We start from the raw sequence: 27970 nt of genomic DNA, 5'->3' as shown, positions 1-27970 counted from the left end.
CCCTCCTTCTTCCCCCTCCCACCCCCCCTGCCATTTTCCATGTTATCTATTCTCTCAAAGATATATTTTATGTATTTTGGATGTGCTGGGGGTTGAACCCATGCTAAACAATTGGACTGTATCCTCAGCTCAAAATATATGGGGCTGAGGAGATAGCTCAGTACAATAAGTGCCTGCCTTGCAAGTACAAGGTCCTGAGTTCAATCCCTGGTACTGAAAAATGTTAGTGATGGTTTTCTTTTTCTTTTTCTTTTTTAAAATTTTTATTAATTTATTTTTTCTTCTATATTTTAGGGTAGGGTCTACAGAGTGTTCAGGGTCTCATTACTAGATCGGATTCATAGTGATTCTCCTGTTTACAGCCTCCCAAGTGCTAGGATTACAGGTGCACGCTACCATGCCCAGTCTCAATTGCTGTCTCAGCACGCCCTGGAGGGGTGGGACTGGCATGGCAGGCCTGGGGATCGAACCACCAGCCCCTGCACATGCTTGCAGGTGCTTTAATCCACTGAGCTATTTGACCAGTACTCTTTTTTTTTAAACAAAAGCAATAATTCAGAATGTCTTTTATTTAAGGAATCAAAATTTCTTGAAAGGTTTGCAGCAGATACATGAGGAACTTTTCTTTTCAGCCCAGTGGGAATATTGTCACTTTGTGAGGAGACTTTTCCATGTTATGATGTAGCGGCTTCTTTATGAAGTTCAGATATAGTAACTCTGTGGCATTCTTAGGGTCCCTGGACATAGAATGTCCCAGAGCTCTGTCAAAGGAGACAATGAGACACAGAGCTAACCTGAATGCCACCTTCTCTGTGACTCAGGAATTCATGATATTAGGGACGCTGGACATTGCTGGTATTTTCATCTACTCTGATTATAACTCATTATATATTGCTTTGCAGAAAACTTGCTTTATTTGATGAATGGAATTCCTTGGCTGTTTATGTTTCAATGGATAACACAGTGGTCATTGAAGATATCAGTGAGTTCCCAGCTTGCTTATCTTCCTGACTGGTGGGTGATGAGTTATTTCCTCACCGTTTAGAAGTCTGGGGCTCAGAAGAGTCTTTCTAGCCTGCTGTACAAGGATCAGGGAGTCTAGGGGAGTAGGGGGTTCTGGTTCTGAAAGGGGGAAAGCCATTGGGGAGCCTTTGATGCCTCTCAAAGATATAGCATTCTCTTTCACTGCAGATGTCTCAAGATATGTATAATCTGTGAAAGCAATGGTAGATGGCTGTGGAGACCCACCTGTATGGGGTCTGTGTCCTCTGCCATGGGAGTAAGAGAAGATTAGACACAGTCCCTGTCTCAAAGACCCTTGCAAACTAGTTGAGAAATGAGATTCTCTTTCAAACCAGCTGAGCTCAATGACCAGCATACAGAGCATGAGGCCAAAGGGATGGCCTGGGTTTCTTGTGGGAATGGGGGATGTCTGGGCCCTGACAGGAGCAGGGAAAGCCTTCTTAGTTCTACCTTTGGAGAATATCCTATGGCTAGATCACCTTACCTGGATCTCTTGTCTTCTGTTTCTAGAAAAAATGTGCCGAGTCCTTCCCTTTAGTGCTGACACAGCTGGAGAAAGCCCCCATGATTCTTTCATCACTTCGAACCAGAGTAAAGGCACCTCTGCCTTCTGCCCAGCCTGGAAACCCCTGTTGCTCATTGTGCCCCTTCGCTTAGGCATAAACCAGATCAATCCCGTGTATGTTGATGCATTCAAAGTAAGTTGCTCCTTTGCCCAAGCCCATTGCTGCCTGCCCATCACACCACCATGTCAGCACATCGATCCGTGAGCAGCAGTCCACAAGTGAGTTGAGAATTTTGCATTCTCTTTCCCTCCAGGAGTGTTTTAAGATGCCACAGTCTTTAGGGGCATTAGGAGGAAAACCAAATAACGCGTATTATTTCATAGGATTCTTAGGTAAGGAAGGGTGAATTGCAAGTAAGTCATCATGGGCTAGGGGAGGGTGTGGGAAGAAGGTATGCATATGCATGGGAGTTTCTACTTAGGCCAGGGATACTGTGGCATGCTCTCCTTTCTCTAACCTGATCTATGAAGAGTAATGCTTCCATGGCCTGCCGGAAAGTGAGTCCAACTTTTGAAGTCTTTATTCCTTGCCTCTTAATAAGATAATACATGTCCTTTTCTAATGCGTAGTCCCAAGGTCTTTGGATTGTTCCAGAACATTCCTACTTGTAAGGCCCTGAGCAGCGGGGTTTGGGGTTTCTTGGCTTTGCTGATCTCTCTTTCTCTCTGTCTTTCTCTCTCTCTGTCTCTCTCTCTGTCTCTCTCTGTCTCTCTCTCTCTCTCTCTCTCTCTCTCTCGCTCGCTCGCTCGCTCGCTCGCTCTCTTGTTCAGGGATTCAGGCTAGGAGTATTTTCTGCCTTTCCAGGCTCTCAGATCCAGGCCTGCTTTTCAGAGCCTCCACGATGGGATCAGAATTAGAGGAGTCAAGGACAGAAGTGTGTCTTTCCAAATAATGGCAGCTAAAACTTAAAACTGCTAACCTTCTAATGTGAACCCTAATGAACAGCCTGATATTCCCTTCATGGATCAGTGCCTTTGGAAACCTAGTCCTCTTATTCACTAATTGTGACCAGGGACACTAAAGTCCTTGCACACATGATGAACCAAGGTGAGCTAGCTCAGTGCCTCTGGAACGTCACTTTGTGCATATCACCTTGAGTCCCTACTAGAGTGCAGACTTGGGGTTCTAAGATGGGGCCTGAGATTTGCTTTTGCAAATAGGTGCTACTGATGCTGCTGGTCCATAGACCACACAATGAGTGCCAGTGACCCAGACACCTGCGTGAGGGATTGATGCAGCCAGGGAAATATGGCACAAAGCACCTCTTTCAGGGGTGGCGTAGCCAAACATGGGGCCTCAAGGAATTTATGAGCTTACACTGGTGAATAGGCAGGGAAATCTAGAGCAGACATAAAGTAATGGTATGGGAAGATGTGCAGAAGACAGGGTAGAGATGGCCTTGATCTCCCCCCCCCAACCCATTTCTTTGCCAATTTGAGCAGGTGAGGTAGGATGGCAACAAAAATAAATGGCTTTATGCACCTACCCCCCAGTCAAGAGCTGTGTGACTACTACAGAACAAGGAGATCAGCTTTTTCAATTTCAGACTCCTCATATGCAAAATAGGCTACCACTTAAATCACCATTAGGTATTCTCCCAGGAAGGTGTTCAGCAAAGAGCCAGGTGCATATGAGGTATCTTGGGAAAATACAGTGAATGCTTACATATTTTACAGTAAAAGGCACATTGCCATGAATCTTCCTTAAAATACGCCTCATCACTGCAAACATACTTATTCTGTCGTTCTTGCCACTTTCTCAGGCAGTGTTCATGACATGTCTTTAGTTGCCCTGTGGCTGCCTCTGTGTCCTAAATTGGTTAAGAACATGGCGTTTTGACTTTGGGGACAAGCCAGAAGGTACATGGTGCCAGATCCAATGGATAAGGTGCATGAGGACACACTACTGTTTTTGGGAGCCTGCCTTTCTGTTGGATGACACAGGGTGGTGGTGGCAACATGTAGTGTATCTTTTATCACACCTTATAAAGGCACTTGTGAAAGAAGACTTTTAGAGCTGCTTCTGAACGTGGCAAGAATGATGGAGACTTGTGTTAGAAGTGAAGGGGAGTATGTTGGTGGGGATTAATAACAATGTGTCTTTTACTATAATTTCTAAAATATTAAAATTCCACAGCATTTTTTAATCGCCCCCTGTATACACAGTCACAAAAGCTGGCTCTGCTTCAGCCCCTCTGGTGTTGGTTATAGCTATTTCTTCCTGTCTTTAGGGTGGAGGTTGCTCTACAGTGTCCTCTGCTCGCTATAATTCCCCCATCTAGTGGTCACATTGAAGAACTACAGTTTGATGGAAAATCTGGAGCCCTTGGTGGCTTTTATTTTTGTAAGTGCCTTATAAAATCCCCTTTGGTGTCACTTTCATTCAAATGCCTTGTTTCTAAGATTTTTCGTTCCTCTCATAGAAAAGAGGTTATTTCCTCAATGTCACTCAGTTAGGAAGCACTAAAAACCAGCATTCAATCCCAGTTTGGTCATTCTTGCCTGCCATACTCCAGTGCGTCTCTGAGGGAAAAACTGTGGAAGTGGGATCTGTGGCTAAGATGAGGCTCTGGCTTCCAGGCTTGTCTGGTCAGAGAGGAGGATCTATCTGTTCCCTCCACCTGGCTATAGGCTACCACCTGGATATCTATATCCTTAACCTTGGTTATGCGCAGCATAGACCAGCCAGCCTCTTTACCTGGGGCCTCAGTGAGTTCTTCGTTTACTCTCTACATAATTTCTAGGACTTTTCATATCTTCTTCTGTATCTCTTATAAGAACTCTAGGAAAAAAAAGCAGGCTTGAAAGTTACACGCACACACACACACACACACACACCCCATTGGAAAAGGTGCTCACCAGAGTTAGGGAAGCTATTTTTTTTCTCATAGCATATTCACTCAAAGTGGTACAGTAGATATCTTGATTCAAAACCTGCTCTGGCTTTCTACTGTCTGAATTTTCCTTTTCTTATCTAATGGTCTTTCATAGGCTTCTTTCTAAATATTTTGGTTGTTATTGCATGGTATGATCTGCAGCTATTTTGACCCTACTGCTCACCCACCTTCTCTAGGGGGAATGTACATGTACTTTGACTTCTATAAAAGTATGTTATAAGGGGACACTGATTTCCATATGCTCTTTACCGTGTATTTGTAGAGTAGTACTTTTGATTCGAAGTGAGATACTTTTGTGAACATCTTGTATTGATATTGTGTTGTATGAATTTCCCTGAGGTAAAGTCTTCATGGATCCTTGTGAGTTTACTAGAACAGGCCCAATGACCCTAGTCAAAAACCACAAAAATTAAGGCAGAGTGAATCAAGTAGTAGTTTGTCCTTGGTGTATGATAGAAAGAAGGTAAACTTTTCACTAGACATTAGAAGTACCTTCTTTATTAGCAGATGTGTGCTCCCAGATGCCATTCCAGGGACAGTCTTTAGGGAATCCCTCTTTGTCCCATTCTCTTGCTACAAACAGATATTCCTTTAGCCCTTAGGCCTGGACGGTAAGATCAGATGTACCCTTAGGTATTTTTGCCTAATTGACACATGGATGATGAGCATTAGAGCAACTCTCAGCAGCAGTTTCTAGAGAAATGTTAACTTACTAACAGTAACAGGAGTCAGCTCCCTAGGATCTCATCCACAGCAGAGTTGGCATGCTGTTTTGTGTTGAGTAGCATTTCTTTCAGAGGCCAAGACTTTTTTTGCTTACCAGAGGTGCTCTGTGAGCACAGGTCTGAAAAGCAGTGACCTAGAACAAGATGCTTTTCAACATAAAAGGGGCAGAAAGTTCCCTAATGGCACTAGGCTCATAGGCGCCTAAAATGTTTTGACTTACTGTTGCCTGTTTACTACTGCTGCTCACAGAGCTTGCCATGCCATCTGTGTTCTCGCACTCCTACCTTTCCCCAAACCTGTAGATACTAGGGCAAGTCTTCTGATTGAAGGACTAGATTTGGGGACAAATGGCTTTCTCTATGCATGTTCACCCTGGCTTCAGGCTTTCTGTCATTTCATTCTCATTGTCATCAAGGAAAGGGTTAGGGAGCCTGGGTGCCTCCTTGCAAGGGTAGCAGCAGGGCTGGGGCCTCTGGTTCTTCAAAGGTTTAGCATATCTTACTCAAAACAGGTGATGAGCTTATCTTCTTGGATCCTCACACAACCCAGACCTTTGTTGACACGGAGGAGAATGGAATGGTTGATGACCAGACTTTCCATTGCCTGCAGTCCCCGCAGCAGATGAACATACTGAATTTGGATCCTTCTGTAGCACTGGTGGGTATCTGAAGGTTGGGTGGATCAGGAAATACAAGGCCATCCAGTTAGGCGCATTCTGTGGGAGTTACCCAGGCTGCTTGGTAGTGTGGCAAGAGTACATTTGCTCACCACCCCATGAGAGTCAGTTTAATTTTTTGAGGACATGAATGGATCCTGGAGCCATACTATTCGAGTTAGAACCCAGGCTCTGCCACTTACTATAGCTGTGGATTTAGGGGCAGTCATTTAATCTTTCTGAGCCTTTGTCTTTTCTAAATATGAGAATGGTACTTCCTTCTTCATGGGGTTCCGTGAGGTGCAGTGTTGTAAGACACAGCACAAAGACTGATGCATTATGAAATCTATGAACGTTACTATTAGCATCATCATCTACATGGACACAAGAAATATGTGGGATAAGACTAGGGATGAGAAAAGGGACAAGACACCCCCCTAGGGGAACAGTGAATCTTTTATGATGCACAGAATCTAGGACATTACAGGTTTTCTGCAGAAGTATGACTGCCCTCAGCACGCATTAAAGGTACATCTACTTGTATGTAGCCGATGGTTCTGAGGCCTGTCTGCATATTGACTTCCTGTTTAGTACAACCATCAGAGCATCGGTGACCAAGACATGGAGCATCTCACCTCTTGTTCTGAGCCATCCTTTCACTACAGTGGAATGGCTCTTAGAATGGGGAAGAAGACAGCTGCTTCTTTCTTTTGTCATAGATAATTTCTTGAAGGCCAAGCCACTTTAGGTATTGCCTGTAGCTAAAAGTATTATTTGGCTTTCTTTGCTGGTTTCATTGACTATTTTTATAGATGTGTCTATTGGCACACCAAATTGGATGAGCATAACCCTATGTTTTGGAGATTGAGCTTCAAGTTAAAGTAGCCCACAGCATGAGGGGAGAGGGGCAGCGGAAAGGAACAGAGAACAAGAATCAGGGAGACAGAATGAGACAGTGAGAGCAGGAGCAAAATGCCCACATTGGTGCACACATAAGGCAATGAGCCAGGGGGAAGAAAAGCCCACCCAGTCTCCCCCTGTAGCTAGGAAGCCCTGTCCAGAGACGGTGGCCCACCTCTTAACTCAGGGCCAGCAGCTCTTGCTTGCACTACAAAGGGCAATTCTTAGTAGTATTTTTTTTGTTTCTTTTCTTCCTTCCAAGGGATTTTTCTGCAAAGAAGAGAAAGACTTCGATAACTGGTGTAGCCTTGTTCAGAAGGTAATGATGTACTTTTCTATTTAATCTTACAAATGTAAGCTACTCAGTATGACTCTTTGCAAGATGTTTTCAGAGTAACATAAACCTAGTCTGACATGATTTTATTGCAAGAGCAAAAAGCAAAGGTCACAAGGAATCTATCATATGTGAGGAACTGTGCATAACTTTGGGGAACAAAGCAAAGATTTTGTTTCAAACATGCTTAATGTAGCAGATGAGTAATGGCCTTAGTGGTGAAGCATACTGTTTCATTTCATTGCCCTTATGAATTATATGTCATACTTAACTAATGTCCTACTCTTTTAACTTAAAAATGCCAGTTTCCCATTTCTCAACCCTAAGTCCTTACTTAGGCTATTCATGATACTCAGCTAGTTAAGGAAACTAAAACACTTTTCAATTTGTTTAGTGTTGTTTTAAGAATCTAATGTATTCTATCATGGTTTTGACAGCTTTTCTGTCTACTAACTTTCTTATTTATAAAATATGGACATGCCGCCACTTATAGGAATTACAAGTTGCAGTAATCCATGTAAAGTTCTTCTTTCCTTTTGGTATCTTGTGTAAAGGGAATTATTCCACTGGCTTATCAGCCTTTGTGTCTGCCACCTTCGTGGTCAGCCCCTAACGCATGCCAGTAGATGGAAAATGTTTATAAATTCTTATTGAAAAACCGAAAGGAAAGCATAGGAGGTAAAGAGCCTCAGGTGGGGTGGCAAGAGACTAAAGTTCTCCTATCTGCAAAACAGAATGTTTAGAGAGATAAGAGCCCAGAATCTTTGTAGGAATAAAAAGGGAAGGTTTTCTTTACAAGTGAACAAATAACAGCAATGCACCTAACCAAATCTGAGACCCCAGGCAATAATTTACTGACACAGAATAGACAATTCTTTTCTAAAAGCAATGCTTAGACTTCAGAATGCAGCAAAACTGTATAGCTATCACACTTAAAAATAGAATGAGAATATTATAAGATTATGCCATATAAGGTAGCACATGTGCCTTCAATGTTGGACTACAACCAAAACCATGTTACTATGTGCTGGCATTCTCCTGGGGCACATTTAATGTAATTCGATGATGTATTTTTTAAAAAGCAAATACTTCAGGAGCACCTCACTCTTAGATTCAGTTGGGCCAGTCAGCTGGCACAGTACTCAAGCTGCATGACAGAGTGTGGACAATGAGCAATGGCTCGCCAGCAGGATCCAGAACTGAAGACAGCTAATATCTTCATATAGTTCAAGCAGAGGATGCGTTTATCCACTCAGCCTTTTTGTCCTACCTGGCAAGCCCCAGGTTACTCTTTTAGGGTTTGTGTCATAGATCACCAGTTGGACAGAAATACAGTGACTCTATAGGATTTACAACTGTTTCTGTGTCTCCCCAGGAAATTCTGAAGGAGAATTTAAGGATGTTTGAATTAGTTCAGAAACATCCACCACACTGGCCTCCCTTTGTACCTCCAACCAAGCCAGAGGTGACAACCACTGGGGCAGGTAAGTTGTTCTTCAGGAGTTATCAGCTGGCAGATCCACATGTAGCAACTGTTTCATGAGAGAAACAATTGTGGCTCACGCTTTCTGTGGAAAGTGAAATTTCTACTCAGCTGGGCCTTCAAGGAATGAGTTTGCTGACTATTTTATTTTTGTTTTTATTTTTTGTATTTTAGGGAAGGGCCTACAGGGTGTTCAGGGTCTCACTACTAGATCAGACTCGTAGTGATCCACCTGTTTACAGCCTCCCAAGAGCTGGGATTACAGGCACGTGCCACCATGCCCAGTCTCAATTGCCATCCCAGCGTGCCCCGGGGGCGGGGCTGGCATGGCAGGCCTCAGGATTGAACCCTCAGCCCCTGCACCTGCTTGCAGACGCTTTAATCCACTGAGCTATTTGGCCGGCCCTTTGCTCATTATTTTAACCATCTGTTGAGCTGATACTTTCCAGTTTAAAACAATGATAAATGACGAACGTGGGCTCAGTGCAAAAGTTTTACACAATATCAAGGTGTCTAGAATTTTGTTGTTTTCTACTCTGGTTCGGAATAATAAACCTGAGACTGTGAGTAATTCAAAAACAATCTTGAAGGGCTTGCAGATTGTTTTCCAGATCACTGATCTGGCAATATAACCAGTCTGGTTATTTTGAGCCTTGTAGAGAATTTCTAATACTTGGCAGTAATCCTAATTGTAAGTTGCCAGACAAGCCTTTCTTTGGCAGAGTGATTTTAAAATGCATAGCCTTAATGATTGAGTAATGTATTGATTGACTAGAACAACTCTAATGCCATTGTTTTCTTCTCATTTCTGTATTCTAATAGAATTCATTGACTCCACTGAACAACTGGAGGACTTTGACCTGGAAGAAGATTTTGAGATTCTGAGTGTGTAGTATAGTGGGAACTCAATTTGGAGGTCTGTCTTCCATCAGCACCACAGGAACATGAACTTGTTACATAAAACTTTTCTAGTCAGCAAGTGCCTGATACGCCAACAGTATACAAACTTACTAGCAATCATGATGGAGTCAAATACCAATGTCTGAACATAAAGCAAAACAAAAACAAAACAAAACAAAAACAAAGAAAGGACAACAACATTTCCCAGGAAGAAATAGAACAATCATGGAGTCTAAGAATAGAAAGTTCAGGAGGAGCCCATTGCTTCGCACCTTGTCTTATATGGCTACAGTAAGTCTTCAGTAGCTGAAGTGAAGACATTTGGAAGACAGATAAGAACTCCCATTTGTTCCAAACACTGGCAGATGCAAGATCTTACGCTGTTCTTCACTCTTTCAGGTGTGACCTCTTTGGGGATAAATACTAAGAGGCAATCTGTTCTCTTGCTCAAATAATAAAGTAAATCAGGGATAAAATGTTCTTGTTAAATTATTTGGATGTGTATTTTAAATAGTCATAATCTACACCAAAACATTTGCCAAAGAAATGATGTCAAATGTATATTTCTCAGTTGTCTTCCTATTTGGAGGAACTTTAGTATTTGATGGGTCATAGTCTTCATCCTTATTGATACTTTTGTCAGATGTCACTTACTCTGTCTTTAAGTCAAATGTGCTCCTTGAATCGGGAGTCAGGAAACTTTGTTTTTGTAAAGGACATGAGAGTAAATACTTTAGGCTTTGTAGGCCTTGTGGCCTTTGTCATAACCACTCAACTCTGCTGTGGAAGAGCAGAGGCAGCAATAGACTACACGCATGTAATTTAACAAAGCTTTAATCCAGCAAAATTTTATTCACAAAAATAAGTAGAGGGCTACACTTGGCTTGCGATCACTTGGTAATCATTTAAATTGTTCATTTATGTTTAAGGAATTAAAATTAAACTTTGAGTTACACTGTTTTGGTTGACAGAGATTTTAGAAAGAATTATTCATGCAGTGACAGCTGATATGTGCAATAAATACAGTTCCAAACCACTTAGGACTAGTAACTTATGAAATTTTAAAACACATATTCATCAAATAAGTTTTCCTAACCACTTTTCTGTAAGAATACTGAAGTCTCTGTAGTATCTTTCTGTTTGCCTTGCCTTCTTAACTTTCTGTGTTTTACTCCCATTCTTGAAATAGTCCCACAGCAGGCCAGCATCTGGGCTTTACAAACTAACACCAACTAATTCAAGTATTTCCCTATGTTCCATGTTTTCCTGTTTTTTCCCAGTAGGTAATATATTCCAGAGATACAACATTGAAAAGATACAAAATGATATTCAATGAAATATCTCCTTTTCACAGATTAGTCCCCTTCCCCATAAGTTCCTAGTGTTATTAATTTCTTGTTTATCCTTCCAGATGATATATTTTATGCATATATAAATATATTCCTGTACTTAAGCATATACATTTATATAAAATATATGCACATATGCACACTCATATATATCTTAGATTTGGATTTTAATGGCTTTAATATTTATCTACTTTTAATTTACTGATAAATGATACTGAAGCCACAGAAGTGTGGAAATTCCTCTTTTGAACTCTAGCATGTGATGGGAATAAAATGGGTGTAGTCTTATTTTGAAGCATGTTGTGGGTTTAATGACCAGTAGAGGACTCAACTGTTAGACTTGGATTGTTTCCTAATTTTTTCTTACCTTAATATTTAGGTATAGCGCTTAGTGAGAATGGTTGTTAGAAAAGTTTTTTTTTTTAATCAAAGAATGCCAGAAGTCAAATGTTCAGATTTTGTTCATTTTATTTGCTATGTACAAAGCTGGCACCATGTTTATTACTCAGGAGGTGAAGGTTACAGTAGTTCAGATTACACTGATTAAGCTTTGTTTGTGTTAGCACAGTTTACATAATACTTAAAGAAACAGAATTACCTGGAAGGAATGTCCCCATGTCAACATATTTAAAAGTGTTCTCAGAAACTGGTAAAGAAAATGGTTAAAATAAATCCCCCAAGCAGAACATACTTTATAACCAACTCAGGCTTGCTTTAGGTCTACCAATTGTTGGCGAGAGGGAGGGTTGTATTAAATTGTTTGAGTTTTAAAAAACAAAATAGATTAAAAGACCACCTGTGAAAGAGCAATTGCATGCCCATTTTAATGGAAAACCTCAGCTTCAGAATACAAAGATCCAACATACTGCAACTGCACTTTACCACTTGGAATACATTTGGATGGTGTTTAGAATGAACAGACTTCTGAGAAGTTGAGCAAATGTAAGTACAAATGAAATGTGCTTTTTTGTTCCTTGAATCTGAACCAAAATGTATGCTTCCTTGTCCATCTACTCCTCTGCCCCTGGCCCATGAAAAAGGGCTGTGGTCTTCATTTCCTTTTATGGCCTTGGCCACCTTTATTGTATCCACTGTTCTTTGGTCCAAGGGAAGTCCTCTGGCTAGGAAGAATGAACTAGCAAGGACGAAGTGAGTTGTCTAGGACCAGATGAAATAAGGGGGCTGCTGGCCGTGAAGCCTTCCTAAGCAATGGGGAAGGAGTCATGACCCACTGTGGGCTACTGGCTGCCATTTCCTTCCAGTTCTGTTGCCGACTTAGACACAGTGGGCTTCTTAGAATAGTGGGAGCTTGCCCTTTGTATACTTGAGCCACCTGTGAAGGTTCAGACAGGTACGTTTTTTAAATGTAGAAACACTGGGCTTGGGCTTAAGCCAAATAATATGTTATAACTTCTGAACAGAACAAAGTGACTTAGTAGTCTTAGCTATCATGAAGAGATTTCTGATCAAACAGTAAGGCATCTAGCAGTCTTAATTGGTGGTCCAGCAAATCTTTCTGAGCTAGCTGTGAACAGGCATGCAAACACCCAAATGGAACAGTAGCTTGATGCCATAGGCACAGCAGGTCTCACTGGGTGGGATCATTTAAAGGGCCTAAGGATTGAAGTGACTAGGCCCCACAGTCCAGTTCAAATGAAACTCCAATGTATAACTTGACAGAAGGGTCCAGGCCTTCCTTCTGATTGTTGAGGCTTTTGATGTGTCCATTATGAGAGGATATGGAAGGCAAGGGTCAGAGTGGTAGGTGCCACCCTACAGGTTTTTCATACACACCTGGCAGCGGCTAACCCGGGCGTGGAGCTGCCCTGCTTTCAGCACCTCTGACACAGGCTCTTCCCTAAACTGCTGCCTCTCCTCCACTGTTGTCAGCCAGAAACTGTACTTGTTGGCAAAATAGTGGCAGGTGCCTCGCGCACCAGTGCACTCAATGAAAGGAGTGGACCGGAAATCTTCAAGGCAGGAGCCTGGGGACACCAAGGACTGGCCTCCACCCTCTGCCCCAGTGGCGGTGTGCTGAAATAGATGAGAAGGAGGTTGAGTGAGTTGCGCCTGTTGAGGCCTGGAACAGGGAGGTGATGGATGAGTGTTCTGTGGCTACAGGGTGACATGTGCTCCGTTTCTGAGCCCTTGTCCCTTGGCTCAGCCACTGCTTCTAGCCAGCATGGCAGAAACTGTTTTAGGGGAGCAGCTGCCCATTCTCCCTCCTAGCAGCCTTCATGGCTAGGGGCACATCCTTCCAGAAACTTTGTTCATTCTTCACCTATCATGCCAGTGACTACATTTCAACCAGTATTTCCCCAACTGCTGCTATGCCACTGAGTTTGGAGGTATCTTGGATATCTCCTCCTCCAATTTTCCTGGATGAATAAGTGTGAGAAGAGCTGGATTAAGGCACATTCACAAGGTTTCTTACTTTCAGTTCTCTAAGCACTTTGTCTTCTGTACCTAAGTCTGCTGTGCCTTGTATTCTAAGCAGGAAAAGAGGGCACAATATTGTATGCCTTCATCCAACTGTTGGCCCTCCCTTAGCAGCAGGTCTATCAATAGCTCTTGCCTGGTTGTCTCTTTGTGACTACTTACATTTTCAGTCTGAGCCACACCCTTGAGCATAGCATATAGTGTTTGTTACCTGTTGAGTGAGTGCAGGCTGTACATTTGTCCTCTATGTTTCAGCCCTCATTTCAGAGGGCTCCCTCAGCATTCACTCGCAGGGCCCCTAGGAGCTGACAGTCTCCAGTTACCATACCCGTAGACAGCAGCTCTCACCTGCACTCACCCCCCTCTCAGCTTCACCTCAGCTAGGTTATCATCTGGACCACAGGATGTGAGAAATAAGCTTAATGCACACCTGTGTCAGCAAATGGCCAAAAGAATATATGCCCAGGTAGGACTCCTTGCCTTTCAGAACTCTGAGACAGTGAGTCTCCAAGTGGCCTTTCAAGTAACGCTTCCTGATAACTGAAGCATCAGTTTTCCTTATTTCAACCCCCACGATAGAAATTGTTCTAAAACATATGACGCAACTCCCTGCTTTACTAAACAACAGACACTGTATTGTAAAGTTTGCAGATGACTGAAGGTTGGCAAATATCAGGTTTTGTGCAGGGCAGTTACTCAAGGGCCCTGTACCAAAGCAAGCAGCTTGTAAAATTCTTTGGCCACCTTCAAATCATTTCCTTCTCTTTTTTCCTTTTTAGTTAGCATGCTCATTGCCTCAAAATACCTTAATAGGTAGTCTAAATTTCCACCCTTCCTGATATTCTGGAAATATATACTTGTATGTTAGAATAATGTGCAAAGTAAGAGTAAAAAGATTCTGAATAAGAGCTAAGCTCTCCCATGAACAGAGCACATGAGATTTTGTAGTCTTTGTATGGTTTCCCATGGAAGCTTAGGGCCATTTTCTCCTTATTTCTTGGCCTGGCTGGTAGATGGGACTGAATGACAGATGAGGTAACTCTGCAGTACATTGGGATAAACTGCCCATTGTGCAAAGACAGCACAACAATGTACCCCAGGTAGGTACGTTAATGTGAGGGAGCCTTGGGCTTGGAAGTTTTTTAAAGGTACTCCCTCGCATGCTTGCCTCAGTGATTCAGCAGGAGGCTCTGCTTAGGCAGGCTACTTCAGTAGCTGCCACACTGGGTTTCCTGGGAGTTGTCCTGGCTCTAAAATCTGACTTCTCATCTGATGAGTGATGTTTGGTGAATACCAAGTGAGTGGCTCAGGCCTTCTTAGGCTCACAGACGTTCTCTTTCTCAGAGACACAAAGAATTTCTGGCCACTGCTTTCCTACTGAGGTGGAAAGGCAGCAAAAATGCCAGCCAGCAGATATAACCTAGTATAACATAAGCTTGACATTTCAGGACAAAGTGGCAGTGGCTGGAAGGGCCTGGAAAAGTGTGTAGAAGAGCATGAAGTGCCACACTCAACCTAACCAGTATGTCCTGACTCTGAGTGGGGACAGCCTCTTCTTCACTGTCTTCTAAGATTGTAGCTTGCTATTCTCTCAGATTGTAGTGTATAGATGGTAGAGTCTCATTCTGTGGTAGTACATTTTCTTACCCTTGAAATGCTAGATGCAGAATACTGTCCTTCCCTCATACCCAGAACTACCTGTCATTCATGCAGAACTTCATTCTTTGGTCTTTAGCCAAGCCCCAGCTGAGCATTTCTCTTCCTTTCCACCTGTGCCTGAGTCTCAGAAGCATTAAGAGGTACTCTCCCACAGCCCTGATCCTCTGCTTCTCCACACTGGGAGTGTAGCACCTTACCATGAGGAAGGAGTACCCAATCCAGAGGCTTCGCCAGCCCAGAGGGCACTGTGGGATGGTGATGTCCTGGCTGTGCACGGCAATTGCTTGCGATGGTGCCTCACACACAGAGCAGCGGCTGATGTACTGGGGAATCTGGGCCTGGCTGACAGGCATCATGGGAATGGGGGCGGTAGTGGAAAGCCAGTAGGACTTATCATTGCGTCGGGCATAGTGGCACACTTCATTGATGTTGCAGTAAATGAAAGGCATGGTGCTGAAGCGGGGCAGACAGGAACCAGCAAAACCTGGTGGAAGGAGAAGAAGGTAGGGAAGGACAGGTCAGGTTCACCAAGGGGCAGAACTACCAGGACTGGGCTAACTGGTGGTTTGGATTTACATCCAGACACTTGACCAGACCAGGGTACCTCTCCTCTAGTTTTTGGATACCATCCACATGAGAAAATCAAATCATACTGTAAATGTGCCAGGGAGCTTTGATAATGATGAGAATCTTTATGAGCTCAGTCACTCTCTAATTAATCTGCTTTGCAGAACTAGTATTTAATAGAAGGAGGCTACCTATAAGAATTAGCACACCTTCAAAAAATGCAGTTAACTCTTGGCTAATCATCATGACCCTGCAGGTCATGGTATTATTGTTACTACTAATCACTAATCCTCACCTTAAACATTTTACACTGGCTAACTCACATATTGCATGCACTACCTTAGGTAGTGAGAGGTACTAGCATTAGCTGTGTTCATTAAGGAGGAAGTAGAAGCACAGAGAGGTTGAATGACTTGCCTAGGTACACATCTAATAAGTGGTGGTATCACCATATGAACCCAGATCTGCCTGACTCTAGTACTCTAATTGGTACTTAGAACCCTATACAGAACAATGGACCTAAAGGGCTGCGAGAAGGTGGTTAGCTGTTGGTGCTTGTGGGGACAGGTGGCCAGGGTTGGGCGTCAGGACCAGTTCTTACCCAGATCCTGGTTGTGGGCTTTCTCTTGGCCCTCCACGAACAGTAGGCTGTAACCTGCCCACAGCTGGTTCATTCCGATGGGGCATGGAGGCACCTGGTCAGACTGGCTGTGCTTCACCAATGTGTAACCTATTCTCATGCTGTGCCCAGGTCTGCCAGGGCTCCCGGAGGGGCCTGGCTTCCCTGGAGCTCCTGAGAGGGAGAGAACATAGGACTTCAGATCATGTTGTATGCATGTGCTATCTTACTTGATCATCATGACAACTCTGAGAGATAGTACTATTATCAGGCCGGTCTATACACAAGAAAACAAACAGAGGCTCAGAACTTCCACAGCCAGAAAGTGATAAAGCTAGAATTCCAACTTATATGTACCAAACTACAGAGTTCTCACTTTTAAAAATGCATTATTGGATTTCCCTGTCCTGGCTGGTCACCTATCCTTGCAGTCTGTATGAGTGGAGATGATGAAATGTGATAGGCTCATTCTCAGGCTCTGAATTAAAGACCCCCATAGGAGATGGCTGCTCAAATGGAGCAGAGCTAGGAATAGTGGGCCAATATCTTCCTCCTGTCCTCTCTTATACATAACATACGTGGCCAATGTCTTGTAACACTTTACCATGGAGCTTTAGAACTGTACTCAGGATAACTGATCTCCTATAAAACTGATATAAAATGAAAGGTTAGCAAGAGAGATATGGACAGATGGACTCATCTCAGATATTGTTTTTCCTTGAACCACCCCCTCTCATTCATGTTAGAAACTCTGGGTGGAAAAGGAGGTAGTACAGGGCAGAAGGCCACGCTGCAGTACAGTCATAGCTCTTAAGAGCTGGATGAGGAACTATAAAAAGATTTGGAACAGTCTTTGTTTTTCAGAATGTTGGGCTTCCCCTCACAAAATAGAGAGTAACTGGATGGCAGCCAAGTATTTAAGCCTGGGATTGTCAGGCTCCACTGCCAGGTCAACTGAGTCTCACATTTGAATCCCCAAGCCTCAAGACCTCACAGAAGCCCTCTGTCCCTAGTGTAACATTACCAAACCTTCAAATCCTGGGGGACCTTGAAGTCCAGGGAGACCAGGATCGCCAAGAGCCCCAGGCAGGCCTGGAAGCCCACTGAGGCCGTCCTTGCCAGGGATCCCAGGTAAACCTTTAGTACCTGCAGGAGAGAAAGGCCACAGGATGGGGGAATTCAATAGATAGGATCCAGAAGCAGCCTCTTTGGAAAGAGAATGCCCAAGACTCACCAGGAGAGGGAGCAGTGACTGCAGAACTGTGGTGCACAATACAATGGAGCTGTCTGAGCTAGTTCTTAGTTCCCAGGAACATCTGTGCCCTGCATAGAGCTCTCCACTTGGCCTTTCTGAGCTCACACACCCACTTCCTCCCTGGGAAGTATGCAGGGCAATGCCAGTATCTCATATCAAAAATGAGGCTCCCAAGTTCCGGAGAAACTGCTAACTTACTCTAGTGGAAGGAAAGCTGGACCCTAGATGCTGGGTTTCATCAACCAGCCTGACTTTCTCCACAATCTCCTGCTGCCTTTTACCTGCCACCAAACTTGATCTCTAAGCAACATTTTAGAGAGGCACAAGCTGTCTGGAGCAGTGGTCATGCTCTGCTCATACATTCTACAAAGCCAGATGCAACCGCTCCCCTTTTGGCTTTGCCAGCCTTCGTCTCCCTGGTCAGAAGCCCAGGAGCCTTGTGAAGAAGCAGAGGAAATTGTGGAGGAAGGTGCTCACTTGGAACTGGTGTTCCTAGCCAGTTGCTTCTGCTTCATAATAAGACCATATTGGTTTTCTAAGTTCTACTCCTCTGATGCCATCCATACCTCGTGGGCCAACAGGGCCTTGGGGCCCAGGGTCCCCAGAAAGACCTGGAATGCCATTGATGCCTGGTAGACCCAAAGGCCCAGGAGCAACGTGTATGGTTTCCACAACTGGTGTTTTCCCAGGAGCACCTGGAAGACCTGGAGAGCCTGTGGGCCAAAGGAGGGAATGGCATTATTAGGCTGAGGACAACAGAGGTGAGGGGCAGGACGGAGCTTAAGGAGCCTTCTTTTCTGCATCATAATTATTAGATTCCTGCACTGACGTCACAGTCTTCACTGGTAGCTCTAGGATGGTTATCACTACACTCTGAAAAAGTACCCTCACTGCCAATTAGCTTCCAGTGTCTTGGTGGCTCATGGGCAGGGACTCAGTCATATTCATCTTGACTCATCAAGACCCAGCACAAAACCTGGCAGGTATCATGCAATTAAGAAGCATCTGTTAACTTGCATTGGCTCAAGGAGGAAGCAGTTGGCTTACTCACTATGCTGTTCAGAGCATAGAGCCAAGGAGACTTGGGATGTGTCCAACCCCAGATGTTCAGTTAGCATCATAGCCTATGAGCCTGACCCCAGGCAACTGCCTTACTAATAATATGCTTGCCAAGTCATTGACCAAGCATTTCCTGTGTGCTTACTGTGTAATGGGGTCCTGGGAGATCTAGGAATAGAGAGGTGAGTATGATACAACTTTATGAAGATGATTGTGGTCTAGTGACAAAGATGAACAGTGCATAGTTTGAAAAATGCCATTATTCTTTGCATACTCATTCCAGTTGTGAGAAGAGCTATGAAGTAAACAATGCAATAACCATGGGAAAGAGCTTAGGTGTCTTAGAAAGCAATCAGTGGCCTTTCCTAAGCAGTGACAGTTCAGCTAAAACCATTGAAATGTTGAAAGCAGTTGGTCATTAGAAAAGAAGGGGGTAAGGGCATTTCAAGAAGTAGAACTGATATGGGCAAAGGGCCTTTTGTAGGTCAAGACTTGTGATTTTTGGATAACTGAAAGAGTTCATTGCAGCAGAAACACAGTGAACGGTAAAGGAAGACTGGAATGAGTATGCAAAGGAGGGAATAAAATATGGCTTTGTGGGCCACAGTTAGTTTATATCTATGCCATAGTAGCAATTGGTGATTGTTATTATTGGTCATTATGTAGGAATATGATTGGTAGGTGTGTGCATGTGGGGACCTCCTGTAGGAGAAACTGTGGTGGCTTGGACCTTAGGGTAGCAGTGGCAGTGATGTGAAGAGAGCATATGCAGGTGCATGCAGAAGATACGTGCTGCAAGGCTTGCATGTAAACTAGATGTGAACTAGATGTGGGGGGCATAAAGTGAGGCTGGGAAAGAATAGAGAGAGGTTCTTCATTTATTCATTGAGCAAGTGAGTGGGTGGTGATCTGTGAGTAAACTCAGTGCCTGGCAGCCATTTCTCTGCAGAGAAAGGAAGACAAATAACGCAGACAGAAGAAATGTGTGACACTATCTGTAGTGGCAAAGAAGCAGCGACTTTCAGTCCCAGTGGTTAATAGAGGAAGTGGTATCTGCATGTGGAAAATCTACCTCCTGGTCTTGAGGGCTCGTTTGGGCTGCTTCAGGCCTTCAGCTTTGGTGGCATGGTGAACAGTACTTCCTCAAATAGCCTTATCCTCAAACCTTACCCCTCCCTCTTTCTCTGGCTCAGACTACCACATGTTTCCAACTCACCTCGTGGCCCTGCCTTCCCCTTCATCCCAGGTAATCCTGGGTCTCCAGGTGGCCCAACCTTCCCTGGAGTCCCCATGAAGCCAGCCTCACCTTTCATGCCTGGCAAAGTGGAAAGGAAAGCAAATCAGGCTTCGTCATGATGGTGGTGGTGGTGGCAGTAGAGCAGATGAGGAAGCAGTAGGCAGGAAGAGTGCCATTGGTTGGCCTCTCCTCACCTGGCTGCTCAAGGACCATTTCTGGCTGTGCAGTGGGGAAGGGTCCAGCAACTAATCAAGCAGCCATACCTTTCAGTCCTAGCTCTCCAGAGAGGCCAGAGAGACCTGGAATTCCTTGGTCTCCCTTGGACCCTTGAAGGCCAGGAATTCCAGGGAATCCAGGGTCTCCAGGGTCTCCTTGATTTGAGGATGGCCCAGGGGGACCTGGGGACCCCTGGTTTCCAGGGCGGCCTACGAATAAGATAGGCAGAGAGATGAGTGGCAAGTAAGCAGGAAGTAGCAGCTACTGAAGGGAAGTAAAGTAGTAGGCAGCAGTAGTTCCCTAGGGAATAGTGGATAGCCAGAGCCCATTCCTAACACAAAGAATATTTCTATGACATCTGTGAAGTCCTGGTGTTGAGGGCTTCCCAAGCCCTTACAGCAAAATGCAGCCACCTTATGTTCCCTGTATTGTGGCTCGGTGTGTATGTGAGGCCAAGTAGGCCCATGCACACACAGCAATCTGGCTACACTGTATATACGGCCTTCCTGGACACCCGATTCAATGGGCTGGCTGGTCCTCTTTAGGGCTTCTTGTCTTTACCTCGTTCTCCATCTAGGCCTGGTCGCCCGGGCTGACCAGGTTGTCCAGCTATGATTGAGGGCAAAGAGATGCCTTGGGTACCAGGAGGGCCAGCAGGGCCTTGGAGGCCTGGGAAACCTGTAAAGAATAAATAAAAGGGGCCTGGTGGGCTCTGCATGACCAGAAAAGGTCCACATTCTTACAGAGAAACTGGTAGCAGTCAGGTAGAAGCCAGGCCAGAGAGCTCCAGCAGAGGGCTCTTCTCCCTTCTTCCTGTCTTCTTACCAAGAGGACAAAAGAACTGAGAAGAGCTCAGATGTCTCCTTTCCAACTGGACCTTCATTTTATTGGGGTAGAATAGCAGGAAGTTCTGGTTTCCCAGTTTTCCTGGTAATAGAGATGTTTTAGGCCTCTTTCTTCCAAATCCAAAATAAAAGAAGGCATAACTGAATAGCTGGAATATAAATTTCCCATGTTTTTAATACTACTGCTGTCCTGGTAAGAGCACATTTCATGCTACCTAGTTTTGTCTAATACTACATAAAAGCAATAGGTGCAGGTAGGACTCAATGCCTGGTCAAATCAGATGAAAATGACCAGAGCTCTAAGCCTTCCAGCATCTGCTAGGCTTCTGGGCTCTCACCCGGGGTTTCTAGACAAACTGAAAAACAATCTTTCATAGGAAATTCATGTCACCCATATAGTCAGTCAATTTCCTATAGAACAAATTTCTTTGTGTTAAATCTCTTCTAACATTTTGGCCAAAGAGAATGACATTTATTAAAGCAGACGCAGAATACTTGTTTGCTAAGCTTTTAACACTCTTTTGCATGTTTTCTGTTTGTATAGCAACTTCTACTATACATTCAGAACATAATTTTCACTCTATTACAAAATAATATGTCAAGTGCACAAATGGTAATCGTGATGTGAAAACACATTGAAGCTGTGTATACATAGAAGTTCACATCATACATATACTGAAGAAATCTATATATTACTTCAGGATATTCTAAAAGATATTCAAATGAATAGAATTTGATTCAAACAGGTTGATAAACTGTTATGGTGGTTGAAAAATTTTTTTGTGACATGAAAATAAAAAAATATTAATACTGAGTTTCTCATTTTTAGCCATGTAATGTAAACTTGTAAAGAAAGTTGGTAGATTAGTTAAATTGGGTTTATAAAAGTAGGTCTTTATTATTAGTTGAATCCAGAGACAAAAAAACTAAGAGACTCAATAGCTTTAAGTCTGGGAAAACAAAAATATACAAGTATAAAAGCTAGAGATAAAGCCACATAGTGCTATTTGTAGCATATCAGTTGTGCCTCAGTGAATCTTTGAAGTTATTTTTCTTTTTTAAGGCAAAGATCTAAAAGGACACATTATATTCCTTTTTCCTGAAAGCACAGCTTTATGTATGTATATATGTATCCATGTACAATAAAGTATGACAATGTAGGGATTATAAGAATTTCTACACCAGTTTTTGAAGCCACCTCATTATTTACATGTTTCTTGATTTTATGATTATACCAATATATTATCAAACCTGAAATAAAGGCGCTACTGATTTCAAGTAGTGTGAAATCACATATTATTTAATTAAGAGCAAAACACTTATAATAATAGGTATGAATGCTAAATGTCCTATTTTCTAACTCATTCTAGGAGCAAGGTCTTCAACTAAATATACAAATGCAGACCAAATATTTAGTACAAACATGAAAACCTTCGGGTAATGGAAAATTATTTACGTGAAGGTATTGCAAAGACAATGAACACTCCAGGAAATTTTCTTAAGGCTAAAGTTTTGTTTTGCACTGACTTCCACTTATTAAGTCATGGTGCCTGTGGGAGCATGATACATGATATATTTGTTTTAAATAAAATTTTTAATTAGTTATTGAGGTAACAGCACAGAATATCTATAAATGATATGGAAAGAATAACCTAAGCATGATGATACACCTGTGTTCCAACCACCTCATTTAAGTAAAAAGATGACATGACTTTGTTGAACAACCCCTTCCAAAAAAGGCAAGCACTCCTGAATTTTGTGATCATCATCCCCTCCATTTGCATCAAAATTTGACCATGAATATTTGTATCCCTAAACAATATATTGATTGTTTTTGCTTAGTGTTGAATGTTTATCAATTAAATCATACCAAATGACATGCCTCTTTTTTGCTCAATATTATGTTCCAGAAATGGATTCATCTTGGTATGTGCTGTTTACTATGTGTGTAACTGATTTTATTTCTTCAGTGAAAAGAAATGAATAATTAAATGACCAGGCATTCACAGTTAAGATTTTTAAAAAGAAAAGAGAATGTCCCATCTGATTCCCTCTTCTCAATGTCCTGTGAAAAAAGCCTAGTCTGCAGGCTGGGTCTCTGCTCTGATCCCTCTGGAGAAGCTGCTGGCTTTTAGAGAAAAACAGGTTAGCCCAGACCAAGGTCAAGAGTAAACACAGAATGGGCAAGCCAGATAGCTCAGCGGATTAAAGCACCTGCTTAGGCAGATGCAGAGACAGGTTTGATCCCCAGCCTGCTATGCCAGCCCTGCCCCCAGGGTGCACTGAGATGGTGATTAAGGCTGGGTGTGGTGTCATGTGCCTGTAATCCCAGTGCTTGGGAGGCTGAACACAAGAGAATCACTATGAATCTGATCTTTACAGTGAGACCATATAGACCCTGTACTAAAAATACATGAAAAAAAGAAAGAAAGAAAACAGAAGGGGCTGGGGAGATGGCTCAGTGGAATAAGCACTTCCCTGGCAAGCGCAAGGGCCTGAGTTCAATCCCCGGTTCCACCAAAAAAAAAAAAAAAAAAGAAAAAGAAAAAGAAAAAAGAAAACAGAAGCCCCATATACACCAAGTGGAAATGTAGCAGTAAATGAGTTCATGTGTGAATATAGTCCTGGGGAACATGTGAGCATTATACAAACATAAAGAAAATGTGAGAAGATCCAAGACCCTAGAGCTAAGAGGAAAAGAACATTTTGCAAATATGATTTACCCAGGTTACATGTAATCATAGAATGGCCAGCATTTCTTGAGTGCTTACTATACACCCACACTGAACTAAGTGCTTTTGATATATACATTACCTTACTCCTCATGGGTGCCTCACAAAGCCTATGAACTAGGTTCTGTTATTACATTCATTTACAGAAAATTAAAGTGTAGGTTCTTTTTGGATTGGGGATAAGCAGCTTTATTGATCAGGGTTATACAGGTAGTGGGAAGGAGGCTGGAATTTGAACTCTGCTGGTCTGACTTCAGAACTCATTCTTAGCCATGCTGCCACACTGAATTCACTTCTTGGTTTACACTGGGTGGAACATATATGGGTCCTCAGGACATTCCTAAGGAAAGTTGAAGAATGAGAAGTCCTTCTTAATTTTTGAGAGGTGGGAAAAGAGAGGTATAGTAAAAGACTTCAGGCAATATGATGAGTCAGGGGATGAGGTCAGGGAGGAATCTGCTTTCTAGTAAAGCTATCAAATCCTAACTGAAGGTGTGTGGCAATTCTGTCCTCTGGAGACATTTATTCTCATAGTCTTGGGCTTCTTCCAGCAACCAAAATGTCTTTCTGGTTCCCTGGGTGCACTATCCATACTGGACACTGAGGAAATTCTAGTCAACTTCTTAAGTAGATAAGCCTTGTCCCTTAGAACCATTAAACTCAGGCTCTGACCAAGTGAGTAAGAAGGGACTTGCAGTTCATAGGGGGATCTGGAGGATAGAGGGAACTTGGCAAACTGCTTCTTGTCATCTTTTCACTGAAAAGTCATAGGCACAGCCTATTGTCTTTCTCTCAGCAGGTTGTCCCCATGGGGTTATGAGATTCCCAGAGATGTTGAGGCATGCTATGAACCCCATAGCCTTGATGAACAAACCTGGCTCTGTAGAAAGAGCACATTCAGCTTCTCCAAGGCCTGATGTGGGCTCACTTACCTCGGTCACCTTTTTGACCTCTTGGACCAGGTTTCCCTGGAGCACCAGTAACAGTTCCTGGTGTTCCCTTTTCCCCTTTGGGACCAGGCAGGCCTGCAGGTCCAGGCACACCTGTGATACTGGCTCCTAGGAGACACCAATGGAGAAGACAGAGTTCAGCAAAAGTGAGGCCTTCATCCTTAGCTCTTTTCCCTGTGGCTACAAGAAGAGCTCATTCATGCAGGATGACAAGCTGTACCCTCTTTCCTCCTTACATCAAGGAACTTCAAACTGAAAGCTCATGAGATCTACAAGTCCAAGAATATGGGGCACACCAGAGCAAAAAACTCAAAGCCAACCTCTGCCAAGCATCTGAAAGAGATGTTGTTCTCCTCCATTCCCTTGAGAGTTTTCCTTACCTGGGGTGCCACGAGTACCCTTGGTTCCTGGAAGCCCATTCAGTCCATGTAAACCAGGAGGTCCAGGGAATCCTGATGGAAAAAAAAATCACAAATGGCCCTAGCCACTCTAAATCATGAAGAGTTAGCCCACAAAGGCACTATAAGGTTCTTATTTCAAAGATCTGGTCTTTCTTGAGGCATTATTTGATGCCCTATAGGTAAATAGCACACCCTTATCCTATACCCAGCACCCTAGGTTCTTATACTTTTTACCAGAAATCAGTATGGCTGTAAGAGTGGGATGGCAGCTAATTAGTTATCTTCAAGAGCTCAGAGTGGTAATGTGAGGGCCTTGAGTTGCCAGATCTCAGACAACATTCTAGAAACTTGCTGCCCAGTCTCTAAGTCAAGGAAAGGCAACATATTGCAGGGCAATAATCTTCTTCTAAGAGTTGGATGGAGCTTGAATGTGTCCTCCAAGTGTTCATTTGGTGGAAGCTTAGTTTCCAGTATGGTGATGTTAAGAGGTGGTGAGGGCTTTAAGAAGTGAGGCTTAGTAGAAATTAGTTGGGTTGTGGGGAACACTGTCCTCAGAAGAGATTAAGTTGGTTCTCCTGAGACCCTGATGTCTTGTAACACTAAATTTTTATAAATTTTTGGTTTTTTTTTTTGAGACAGGATCATACTATGCAATCCAGGCTGGGCTTGAGTTTGGTTATGTAGCTCAGCCTGGCCCGAAACTCATGGAGATCCTCCTACCTCAGCCTCCTGAATGCTGGGATTACAGGTGTGACTCACTATGCCTGACTAAGACTCAACTGTTACAAATAAAACAAGCCTTCTTTTCTCTCTGATTTCTTGTCATGTGATCTCACTTTTGCACATAGTCTGCAATGTTGGCATCTCCTGTTAAGTGACATAGCTGGGAGACCCTCACCAGGGTCTGAGCCATGCATTTTGGACTTTCAACCTCCAAAACTGTGGGCTCAACTTTAATTTTTTCTTTATAAGAATCCAACTCCAGAGATTTTGTTATAGTAATAGAAAACTCATACACCTTTCTTGGTTATTCTTTTCACTATAGAGCTCATGTTCTTCTATTTCCATTTATGCTTGTCTACCTTCCTTCCTCTTCCTTCTTTCTCATTATTCATCATGTAGCCCAGTCAGCAACTCCTCTGGGCATAGCTTAACCTTCTAAGATAAAGGAATTGCTGTCCTTTATTGAGGGAGAATATATTTCTGCACTTTCTGCTCGCAAATCCACATACCTTTGGGTCCGATTAATCCAGAGGGGCCCGGGGGCCCAGGGGCCCCCAAATGACCAGAGGAACCTGGAAATCCTGGGTCTCCTCTGATACCTGCAGTCCCCACAAGTCCTAAATAAGAAATCAAGGCAGGAGGTCAGAATACAATGCTAACTTTTTTTTTTAGAATGAAATTGGCATGTGGGATGGTACCTGGGGAGCCAGGAAGGCCAACATCTCCGGAAATACCATCTTTTCCATCTTCACCTTTGTTTCCTGGGAAACCAACATCACCAACCAGTCCATCTTTTCCTTTCACACCTATAAATCAAGAAGAATGCTATGTAGCCAGACGATATTTCTTGAAGTATGTTCATCCACGGGATGGAAGTGAAGCAGAAAGTTTCACCCTTCATAAAGAGGAAGATGAAACATTTTTGAACTGTTGAGGAAACGTGACTTAATGAAGAAGTTCTGAAAATGATTGCCATAGCTGTCTTTACATTTGGAAGATACCACCTAACAGACAAGTAAGTAGACTTGTCCTGTGTATATCTCATAAGTGGGTGCTACATTTTTAATGGGAAGCATATTTCTCTGTATTGAATGAAGTCACAGTACTTAAAGTTGGTTTCCAAAATGTCTTCTAATACTCAGTCTTGAAAAGTCTATGACATACATGAGACAAAAGTATAGTAGCTTTACCTTTAATACCTGGTCCACCAGATTGTCCTTTGGGTCCTGGGCTACCAGAAATTTCAAGCATCTGGCCCTGATCTCCTGGTGATAATGAGACATCATATAAGTGCTTGTGAGGAGCTGTAGTTCATTTTGTACCACTGAGATATTTTAATCAGTCTTTTTTTCAGACTCAATATAGCTAGCAGAGCTCCTTGAAAAAATTATCCATTCATAAAAAGTGACCAGTTACTTCCTAGAAGCTGAAATGCTACCAGGGTATTAGTATGACATGTTGTAACATGCAGCACATTTCCAATGGGAAACTTATCTCTAGGTTCTGTGAGCAAGGAATGTTGTATGTGGGGCCTGAAACATCACCAGAATCAAACAGTGATGCCAGAAAACATGGGAAATTTTTCTGCCTATTGGGCTGGATCCAGCAATGGAAGACACTATGTGGAGCAGAAGTTTTCTACAGTTGCATGTGGAAAGCGTATGGCTTAAATTACAGTGTCAAAGAATAGCCTTTTCCTGGGCTCTGTGAAAGCCCTGGAGAGATCTTGCTAAGCACCCTTCCTTACTGAATCTTTGCAGAACAAGGGGCATGGAGGGGGTTGGACAAAGGGGAAATATAAACCAATTCACTTTCTCCTAAGCATAGAGTCTTTCTCAAAAAAAAAAGCCTACTGAAAACCTACCTTGCTCTAAAAAAAATTTAAAAGACAGTGCTTCTTACCTTTTGATCCTGGGAGACCAGATGCTCCTAGGAGTCCAGGAGCTCCAGCAAGACCCTGTGAACCCTTCAAAGCAATATGGGAGTCATTGTTTCTTCCTAGAGCTCAGAGCTCCCCACCCTCTCACTCCCCCTCCACTCCTCAAGTTATTGCCTGAGAGATGTCTATCACACACTCCATATCAGGGTAGGCTGGGTGAGGATGGGGGTGGGATACATTCTGCAAATGGGAAGGTGATGAGCCAGGGGCCACAGTGTATTTCGGGTTTATACTGGAAAGATTCTGTCTGAAAATTAACCCTTGTCAGTCATAACTTCCCATTCTCTATCAAAATTGAAACCTTGGCAAATCAAAGTTTGACTGCTCTAGCAAGTTTCTTACAAAATGCAGACTATGACATCCCAGACACCCAATGTGTTCCTCAGTCAGATACCACCATAATGGCCAAAACCCTAGAGCCCTTACATGTAAATGTGGCTTCACCATGCAGGGTTATTAATCTGCTGCAAGTTCCAGAAGGAGCATGGGATTCTTTC

The 27970-nt window shown here is 43.1% G+C and overlaps 2 protein-coding genes across 9 annotated transcripts in view; one reads left to right on the top strand and one right to left on the bottom strand.

Moving 5' to 3' along the window:
• Atg4a (autophagy related 4A cysteine peptidase) overlaps positions 1 to 12052 on the top strand; it is a 59568-nt gene extending 47516 nt beyond the window's left edge. For 4 of the 5 annotated variants that reach the window (XM_023702715.1, XM_023702717.1, XM_023702718.1 and 1 more), the window contains 7 exons: positions 903 to 982; positions 1534 to 1721; positions 1843 to 1921; positions 5723 to 5868; positions 7029 to 7085; positions 8476 to 8584; positions 9406 to 12052. In XM_023702715.1, the coding sequence (XP_023558483.1) occupies positions 903 to 982; positions 1534 to 1721; positions 1843 to 1921; positions 5723 to 5868; positions 7029 to 7085; positions 8476 to 8584; positions 9406 to 9476 (730 nt within the window). In that variant the 3' untranslated portion in view covers positions 9477 to 12052. The remainder of the gene's footprint in view (positions 1 to 902; positions 983 to 1533; positions 1722 to 1842; positions 1922 to 5722; positions 5869 to 7028; positions 7086 to 8475; positions 8585 to 9405) is intronic. The other variant, XM_004642618.1, reaches the window with a different exon arrangement.
• The window catches only part of Col4a6 (collagen type IV alpha 6 chain), a 496212-nt gene continuing 480286 nt past the window's right edge, over positions 12045 to 27970 (bottom strand). For all 4 annotated transcript variants that reach the window (XM_023702710.1, XM_023702711.1, XM_023702712.1 and 1 more), the window contains exons 32-45: positions 27437 to 27500; positions 26725 to 26799; positions 26233 to 26340; positions 26044 to 26151; positions 24791 to 24862; positions 24393 to 24518; positions 20445 to 20561; positions 19931 to 20092; positions 19647 to 19745; positions 17938 to 18084; positions 17146 to 17262; positions 16099 to 16290; positions 15128 to 15414; positions 12045 to 12866 (exon numbers count right to left, since the gene is read on the bottom strand). In XM_023702710.1, the coding sequence (XP_023558478.1) occupies positions 12606 to 12866; positions 15128 to 15414; positions 16099 to 16290; positions 17146 to 17262; positions 17938 to 18084; positions 19647 to 19745; positions 19931 to 20092; positions 20445 to 20561; positions 24393 to 24518; positions 24791 to 24862; positions 26044 to 26151; positions 26233 to 26340; positions 26725 to 26799; positions 27437 to 27500 (1935 nt within the window). In that variant the 3' untranslated portion in view covers positions 12045 to 12605. The remainder of the gene's footprint in view (positions 12867 to 15127; positions 15415 to 16098; positions 16291 to 17145; positions 17263 to 17937; positions 18085 to 19646; positions 19746 to 19930; positions 20093 to 20444; positions 20562 to 24392; positions 24519 to 24790; positions 24863 to 26043; positions 26152 to 26232; positions 26341 to 26724; positions 26800 to 27436; positions 27501 to 27970) is intronic.

The sequence above is a fragment of the Octodon degus genome, unplaced genomic scaffold (genome assembly GCF_000260255.1).
Source record: "Octodon degus isolate 3935 unplaced genomic scaffold, OctDeg1.0 scaffold00157, whole genome shotgun sequence".
NCBI classification, from domain to species: Eukaryota; Metazoa; Chordata; class Mammalia; order Rodentia; family Octodontidae; genus Octodon; species Octodon degus.
The sequence above is the reverse complement of the archived record's forward strand: the minus strand, read 5'-3'. Positions and strand labels throughout refer to the sequence as shown.